This window comes from Megalobrama amblycephala, linkage group LG14 (genome assembly GCF_018812025.1).
Source record: "Megalobrama amblycephala isolate DHTTF-2021 linkage group LG14, ASM1881202v1, whole genome shotgun sequence".
Lineage (NCBI taxonomy): Eukaryota > Metazoa > Chordata > Actinopteri > Cypriniformes > Xenocyprididae > Megalobrama > Megalobrama amblycephala.
The window spans coordinates 42,282,653-42,292,088 of record NC_063057.1 but is presented as its reverse complement, the minus strand read 5'-3'; the positions used below and the strand labels follow the sequence as shown (position 1 = coordinate 42,292,088).

Below are 9,436 nucleotides of genomic sequence, written 5' to 3'. Positions count from 1 at the left end.
CCCAATGTAATACCAAATTTAGCATTTTAATCATCAGTACATTTTTTGTTATCCTTTTACCATATGTCTTAGAGTTTTTTAGTATTAAGAAATATGTCCTAGCGATTGTAAAAAAAAAAAAATGATTTATTAACAGTTTGGGAGGAACACGTTCAAATCTATACAATCAGCACAAGAGGCCGCCTAGATATATATACATAGCCGACTCACCTATGTTCCTTGACAGTTTTCTTGCATCCCTCCGCCACCCTGACTCCTCACTATTGGCTGGTTCCTATCCCTGCCAGGGATATAGCGGAGTACTCTAGGTTCGGGCCAAATTCCGAGCTTGGAGTCCTCCCATCAGCCAAATACACCTACTCTTTTACTCTATCTGATTATTTGTAAGTGTGAACTCGTGAAACTGTAGTCAATAACAAAAGCCTGGAGATGGAAGAACCAGAGAAGGTGTTCGTTCAGTACTTCTTTTTGGCACAGTGATAGAAACATAGCTCCAAAAGATGTTTTTTGATATCTGTAAGGCAACCATCTGGTGATTCAGACTTGACATATATTGTAGTAGACTGTGGGCCGTTCAAAAACAGTGTCCCCAACCACCTCAAATATACAGTCTTTGCCGGCCAGCAGTGGTACTTCAGTCAAAGGCACATTCTCCATGTTATGAGCAGTCTGGGGGTCCTGTGCAGCTCCATTTGCTTTTTCCTGAAAAAAAGATACATGAATAAGCTTGTGGTATTTTAAGATAACAACTAAAGTTTAATCATGATGCTCCAAAAAGACTTCGACATATGACATGGGCTTGTAAATGGGTCAGTAACATGTAAGAGTGTCCGCAATAAAATAGTGGGAAAAAGTTTAAAACACGTGTACCAAGTTATTAGAAATGTACTCTTTGCATTCATGTTGGTTTCATGTGGTTTTTGAAATACTTAAGTTTATTTTTAAGGGGATGAGTATTTTTACAAACATCAGGAATAATCATTCATAAATATCATTAACATTTACTGTAAAATCTGCAATATCCTTGTCTTGTAATAAAGTTAAAAAATTATCTGATATTTTAGGAACCTTGAGTTGAAACATGGAGATTTTTTAAAATAATAATCAGTGAAGCAGTTTGTTCAAATTTTTTTCCCCCAACAAATATGCCAAACTACTAAATAAGGTTTTCAGTATTTTAATGATACTCAATATTTAATGATGCTCTTGTTTTGATATCAAGACAGGCATTTCTTTACTTTATGCTCCTAAAAAAATATCAAAATAAATTTTAATTCAGAAAAAACATACTCATCACAAAGAGGTGTATTCTAATCATTATATGTATTCATTTTATTTTAAATATTTTTGAATAAATTAATAGATCTGCACAAAATTGATTGTCATGTCATTGACTCACATGCTATGAAAAAAAATGTTAACTTACCGCTCTGTCAGGTGGAAAGTCTTTTCGACACAAGTGGCCAATGATTCCAGCTGCCAGAGCATCTCCTAGTACGTTGATCATTGTTCGAAAGCGATCTCTTTAAACCAGAAGGGGTGTAAGACTTTATTGATCCTATCATCACTATACAGTGATGAAATAAAAAATTGTATCAAAACAATGCATGAGGCAAATATTTGCCTCGTGAATTGTTTTGATACAATTTTTTATTTACTCCACTATGTATAAATATTTACTCTTATTAATATTTACTTTTAAATTAGTTACTAATATTTATATTTAATTTACATTGTTATGATCCATTAAATTATATTAATCATGAAATTGATTACAGCTTATTTTTCCAACTGATAAATGGCAGTTATTTTAACTTACAAGATCCAATCAATGGCCACAATCAGTGTAATGTCATCCGGTGGCAATCCAACAGATGTCAACACTATCACCATGGTTACAAGGCCTGCCTGAGGGATTCCAGCAGCACCTATACTGGCAGCGGTCGCTGTTATACTGGAGGAAATCAGAATATGATTATTATGATTTTATTGAATCCTGATAGAACTGATCAAGTCAGAAAAGTTTTTCTAGATTCCATTAACTATTAAAACTAAGTTTGCACAAAAACCTTTGTCTGTCTGTAGGAAAGTAACCACTATAGACATCTGTGGGATGTATCCTCAAATGAATATCAAGAATAGCGCTTGATCAAAATAGGATTTGAAATGGCTGATTCTTAATTTTCATTTTGTTTTCCCAATCCTGACTATATTTGTTTACAACTCTAAGTACCTGATGGTGACCAGCTGTCCGAAATCCAGTTCATACTCATTGACCTGGGCAATGAAAATAGCAGCAACTGCTTCATAAAGCGCTGTTCCATCCATGTTAATAGTGGCTCCCACTGGCAGAACAAACCGGGCAATCTGCCTGTCCACTCGGCAGTTCTCCTAGCAAACATTTCATTGTAATGGGCAGTGTTGCTGAACTGTGAAAAAGAATAGGATGCCTCACTCTTACAAGGTCAACGCATGTTTCTACTTTATTTAATGGAGTTGGGATGAGCTATTTACATTTTTTGAGGAGTTCATCTTATTCTTACCTGGATGATGTGGCTAGGGCAATGACCATGGCTTGCAGAAGCCCTCTGATGTATGTGAAAGGATTTTTCCGTGTCAGAATGAAATAGAAGAATGGAAGCAAGATGAGGCCATGCACAAACAGGCCTGCAAGGACCGTCACCCCATACCAGCCCAGCTTCTTCCCAAGTGTGGAGGGGTCGTTCATGTCCAGGATTTTGCCAGCCACGAGGAAGATGATCCCAAAAGGAAAATACCTGTTGAAAAATGCAGAGAAGAAGTTAAAGAGTCTGGCAGGAATTTGTCATATGACCCTCAAGAATGTGATTCTTTAAATGTCCATCATATTGCTTCAGCTTCAGTAGTGTTTCACATTTATTTGTTTTGCACGGTCATAAGGAACTGTTGTCCTGTCTTTAATTTGGCATATTAAAGGGATATTTAACCTAAAAATTTAAATTATGTCATTATTTTCTCACCCTGATGTTGTTCTAAACCTGTATGAATTTATTCTGGGGAACATAAAAGAAGATATTTTGAAAAAAGTCTTCAGTGCTTTTTTGTCCATACAGTTAGAGTCAGTGTGGTCCAATGATGCAATGAAAGTTTGTGTTGTTCTTTGACTTTTGTTGTAAGGACAAAACAGTTCAAACATTCTTTAAAATATATTTTATGTTCTGCAGAAGAAAGAAAGTTATACATATTTGGAATGATAATGGAATTTACATTTTTGTGTTAAATTCAACATGAAAACAATTCACAAACCTTTTACTTCTACAATGTAAAGTATTTCATGAAAAACAGTATATTCAATGAAAAAAATTTAGGAGGGTCCTTTTTTGTCCATTGAGAATTGAAAAATATATTTTTCATTTTTTTGATGATTTTGTTTTTGTGATGCTAGCAAATTCATTTTTCTTTCAAAAATGACACACACTGATTCATTCACATTAAAATGTATATGTATTAAGGAAAGAAATGAGGTCAATTTTGATTTCATGCTGAATTTTAGGCCTCAGTCACTGATTTGGAGGTGTCAAATAAAGACATTCCCAGCTGTGCATGTGCTGACAGCATTGACACTACCCAGCAGCATGGAGAAGTGTGTGACAGCTAAGTTAAGGTGATCCATAATCCCTGCATTTTTTTTCATTACACATGTGCCAGCTGCACTTACTCTCAAGATACTCAAGCTAATGGTATCTGAGCCCTCAAGCAAAGTATTCTATAAAAACTTTTGCACTTTATTTTTAACAACTGTTTTGTATGGAATTGGCTCGGTGAACCTTTAAAAAACTTCTGCTCTCTTTCTTACCATACGGCCGCATTAATGATCTTCATCACACATTCATTGATGCACTGGCAAACATTCACCAGTGGAGCTCCCCGTTCACCCATTTTACCAAGTAAGAGACCTAAATAAAAAGCCCTTGGTTATATTTATGCTTTTGATCATGATTTTACTACATGAAGAAGCTTCATTAGGTGAAGGCAGATGCTTTACCCATTGTGGCTGAGAAAATAACAATGCCGAGTACATTCATCTGCTGACTGCTGCCTGGACGGGTCTTATACTCGATGTCTGGAGGTGGCGTGAGTTCCAACAGCACCGTTCGACCCTTTGGATTGTCGTCATCAGGCATCAAGTAAACAAAATTTGGGCGTCCAGTGTTCACTGGTGTTTTTATGATGGGAATAAGGTCTGTCTTATACTGAAACAAAAATATAAAAATAAGGTTTTACATTTTCTTAAGAAAATTTGAGTGATGTTTGCTTATACAATCCTTGGTATAACAATGTTGTACCATGTTGTAAATATTCTAGGTGTATATTTTTTTAACACCTTGCTATGTGGTTTCTAGGGAGTTGCTATAGGCAATTGCTTACTGGCTCAAGACCTTCAAAAAAAAGTTCTCTGTGATATCCTGATCCTACAATGTAAGTCTAATGGATTTTAATTTTATGGCCTGTTTTATCATCCACCAGGTGAAAACAATAAGCCAAGTGATTTGAGGTCAAAGGACTGTATATATTCTAAAACAATTCTCTCATATTACAATGAATGAGAGTAAGTGTATGGTGGAAAACGTCCCACCTTCTAAATAAAAAAGCCAGTTATCAATTTGTAAAGTCATTGTGTCACAGCAGCTGCCGTTAGAAGCTCTGGTTTTAGGAATTAGGGCACTTAGGACTGCACAGGTGCATTGGCTGGAAAAACATTTATTGAACAGTTCACGTTCATGTAGTTGGTTGTGCATGCACAAAATAGCTGTTTGGACGCATTGCAAATATGGCCACCAATTGATCTGACTTTCTTTGAATGGGACTTTGGTATTGTTTATGTTCGTAGTAGTATACACAGTACTTTTTTCAAGCTCACTTCTCAGATCAGTGCCATTTGATGTGTTAAAGTGTTTACTTACCTGCTGGAATGTGGCTTCAATGAGATTAGAGGGGATCATATTCCTGGGGATAAAAAAATATGATGTTAATTCATTAATTGCATCTTTATGAATATATAGGACATTATTCCCTTATGATATGTCATACACTGCAAACGTAAGCACCAGCTATTATCAAGTGTGGCAGCATGAGACCAACTGCAGCTCACTGTGTTCATGGGCGGGGGTGGGGTGGGGGGGGGGGGGTCCTCCTCTTCTTACTTTGTACAGATTACTAAAAATATCCTAATCACCCCGCTGCTTTAATAGGATTGCACTGTATGGGATGGCCTAGACTCCCCAGACATGGGCAACTCTTTCAATGGATGGCAATGGCAGTGACTCATCAAAATGAGGAGCAATTTACCCCAAAAGTTTATAATTTTAGCAATAAAAAAGCTGATATTAAAGGGACAGTTCACCCAAAATTAATATTAATACTGTCATCATTTATTCTCATGCCATTCCAAACCAATGTGACTTTTTTCTTCTGTGTAAAAACACCATAAAAGTGGTCCATGTAATTTGTGTGTTAAATAAATAGCACAGTGATTTTATATTTATAGTATATTATTTGAAGCCATAATAAAACTTTTGTGAAGAACAGACTATTAAAGTTGAATTTCAGCACCGGATCAGTCACTGAATCATTTAGACACATTGCACATTGCATTCGTATGAACTGCTTCTAAGATATGTTTATGGTGCCTTTGTGTAATTTTTGAAGCCTGAGTGCTCTAATTCCCATTGTTTGTAATTGCATGGAAAAACATTGTCTTTCTGTATCTCAGAGGAGAAAACAAGTAATACGGTTTGAAACGACACAAGGACAGAATTTTTATGTTTGGGTTAAATATCCCTTTAAGGTATTTTCCATTCCTGAAACAGAACAATATCGAACCCACCAATAAGTCCAAACATTAACATTAATAATAGTAATTACCCCTAAAATCAGATGGAAATAAGTTGAAAAGAAGGTTGTCCAAGCCTCTAACCCCATATTTAACCTACTCCTATAAAAATCTGCTTGGCTGAGAGGAACATTGGTCCAAGACCAACAAAGATGTTGTTGCTACTTGACAAAATTTCTCATAGTCCATTCTGACTGTACCTGACCAGATCAAGCAGGGCATCAGCAGATGTTATGACCTGTCCACCCCCCAGTCTGTTGCTCTCCACATCTGTCCCATAGCCAGGTTTGATGATTAGAACAAGTACAATGCCAACCACTACAGCGATGAACGTGGTCCAAAGGTAGTAGGTGACTGTTAGCACCCCCATCCTGCAGCAGGCCTTTGACTCCATTGATGACAGTCCAGACATTAAACTAGAGACAGTAAGAGCTGATATGAGATGTTCACATATTCTTAATGTAAGAAAAAAGCGTTTTGTCTGATAACGTTTAAATGATAAATATGCAGTTGTAAATGAATCAAACTCCACCTGGAGGTGATTAGGGGAGAATCAACATTTTAAGTATCCGCATGAGCAGCTCACCAGGGAAGGAAAAATAGATTTTTGCCTGATTACAAAAACAGAGAAAGAGTTTTTCAGATGTTGATCAGACTTTTAAAATGAAAATCTCCAAATTTTACAGTATAGTAAACAAAAACAGTATGTCAAGGATTCTGTAACAGGCTGAAATTACATCTACCACTACCACAGATGTTACATTTTGTTATGCACATTACTGGTCAAAAACAGTAATTACAATTTAAAAGAACTATTTTCTATTTTAATATATTTTGAAATTATTTTATTTCCCTGTGATGGCAAAGCTGGACTTTTAACAGCCATTATTCCAGTCTACACTGTCACTTGATCCTTCAGAAATCGTTCTAAAATGCTGATTTGTTGCTTAAGATATATTTCTTATTATCAGTGTTGAAAACAGTTATGTGTGTGTGTGTGTGTGTGTGTGTGTGTGTGTATATATATAGAGAGAGAGAGAGAGAGAGAGAGAGAGAGAGATGGAGAGAGAGAGAGAAGTAATAGCACACCTCTCCTTAACCTGCCGTCTGATTAGAGGTTGCTCTTATGGGATGAGTTAAATGCCAAAATGTAATACTTCTTATTGGAAGTATGAGTATGTTGTTGTCTGTCTGTCTAGGATTAGATCACTGAGCACAGATGTTCTTAAGTAGCCTAATTCCTAATATATAAACCTACATGCCTCAATCCATCACAACAAAAATTAAAAATCAATGATATTTTTCAATATATATATATATATATATATATATATATATATATATATATATATATATATATATATATATATATATATATATATTTATATTTGGAGTTATAATAGCAAAAATGGAATGAAAATGGACACAGATCTAATTGTGCTGCTTATGGACACGTGACCTGGATGGCACATCCTAGTGATTTATTTTAAAAACTCAAGTAATTTATTTGAGTTAAAACCCATTTAGCCCAACGGGAAATATACTGTAAGTTCCACTAAATCATAAAAGACATTTTCTAAATGCTCAAAAAAATTACGTTAAATCAAGAATAAACTTGATGAAGGATGGAGAGTCGAATAAAAGGCACAATAAAACATTTTGACCCTTTCATAAATCTGATCAAAAGATAATACAATATATAAAAATAGGTGTTGGAAGGTTGTTTGACGTGCACACAGGAGATAATGCATCACTAACAACTTTACAACAACTGCAATACTTTTCCAGCCTTGTGTGCATTTTCAGGGACATGTCCACAGTCATTCATTTCTCTAAAATGCTAGTTTAATAGGCCTACCTGTGTGGAGAGAGCCAGGCCCCTCAGCATGAAGCCCAGGACGCATCCTGTGATTACAGCTAGTACCGAGAGCGTCAGCAACCCGTTTCGCCTTATGTAGTTCTTCACATACTCCCTGACATTGACTGAGAACGTGCTGGCCATGCAGTCCTTCATTCTCTCCAGCGAGGTTTTAGCAGGTCCCGCCGGAGAGAAGAAGGTTGCAGACTCGGGCGGCGCGTCCTCGACATCTGCGGGTATCAGTAGCTCCTCCATGGCAAAACGCTGCGAGTAACGCAGGAGGGCAAAGCGGAGGTAACCTTTTCTTACGAGAGATTAAGCCATCATGCATCCATCCAGCATCTCAAGACCACGGTCGGGAGGAATTAGAAGGCTAAGAGGATTAGGATGTAGTAATAAAATCTAACACTTCCCTGTTGACAGTGGCTCTGTGCCATTTAGATTTTTGCCATGAAGTGATGTCAAATAACCCTCCTTTGTGTTTATTTACTACTGTAATAGAGGGTCAGATAGTAGTGCATTGTGTTGTTCGTGAACCTAATCCATTGTGAGGCGAGGTAAATGATCTGTGTTTCTAAAGCCGCAAGGAAAGTCAGCACGTGCCTTCACCTGATCTCGTTACAACTGAGTGTCCATTACGAAAAATAAATCAGTCCTTCCCTGAAGAATAGGCTGGCATAGGTAAATGAAGTTAAAAAGTCTTGAAGTTTGGTAGCCTAGTGTTGATATAGCCTATCTTGTTGTGGTTTTACAGGATTTTCGAGGTATAACTGACCAACACTGTGATTTATTGATAGTGCTAGATATGAGCTCCTAGTCTTTTTCCCCTTAAAAAAAAATCTCAACATTTACAAAAATCTGTACTCTAACAATTGTGACTTGAATCTATAAATCCTTTCACTAAAAAGTTTTTTCAAACTAATTCATTTATTTGTTCTTTGACTTTTTCTGCAGGTTACACCTTACAGTAGGTGGCGTCAACTTGCGATTGTCTTTTTGTGTTAGTGAGAAATTTGAATTAACTGATTTGTTGAACACAGACTTATAATGCTTAATTAATATTTGTGAGCCTACTATGGTGGCTTTGAAGTACAAAAAAAAGTACAAATCAGAAAATACAACAGCAATTCTGAAAAAAAAAAAAAAAATCTGAAATCACAACAGCCAATTAAAGCTGCAAGCAGCGATGAAAGGGCCCTTGCATCTGGGCCACCACAACCTGATGGCTTTAGGAAAACAGAGTGTAATGTGTGTGTTGCTTTAAGAAAAGGGGATTACGTGGTTGTTCCGGGAAGTAGTTGGGCACATGTTGAGTTCATGGCTGGAGACGAGAATAAAAGGATTCTGTTGTTCTGTTAAGACGAGTGTTTTCATTAAAAAACCTTTACATGGTGTCAGAAGTGCTTGACAAGCACACAGCCTCGGAAGTATGGCAAAATTCAACCCCCCGGAGTGTTTTCCTTTTGATCGTCCAAATGACTGGGCTGACTGGAAACAATGTTTTCATCGCTTTCGGAGTGCTACTAAATTTGATAAAGAAGATGTCCAGGTCAGTTCATTGATCTATGCCATGGGAAATTAAGCCAAACACATATTAAAATCATTCACCTTTATTGAGGAGGATGACAAGAATACGATGAGTATTTCTTCCCTAAATGAAACGTGATGCACGAGCGAGCCTGCTTTTATCAAAGAGCGCAGCGCCC

General features: G+C 36.7%; 1 protein-coding gene across 1 annotated transcript; it reads right to left on the bottom strand.

The window, feature by feature from the left end:
* Positions 1 to 216: 216 nt before the first annotated feature.
* slc1a8a (solute carrier family 1 member 8a) lies at positions 217 to 8,846 on the bottom strand. Its single transcript, XM_048155900.1, is given in 13 exon segments — positions 217 to 702; positions 1,427 to 1,523; positions 1,820 to 1,954; positions 2,234 to 2,391; positions 2,393 to 2,429; positions 2,544 to 2,777; positions 3,836 to 3,935; positions 4,025 to 4,232; positions 4,944 to 4,986; positions 6,073 to 6,304; positions 6,405 to 6,483; positions 7,731 to 8,027; positions 8,029 to 8,846. Coding segments are annotated over 13 exon segments (1,818 nt in total). The 5' UTR covers positions 8,062 to 8,846; the 3' UTR covers positions 217 to 537.
* Between the last annotated feature and the right edge of the window lie 590 nt (positions 8,847 to 9,436).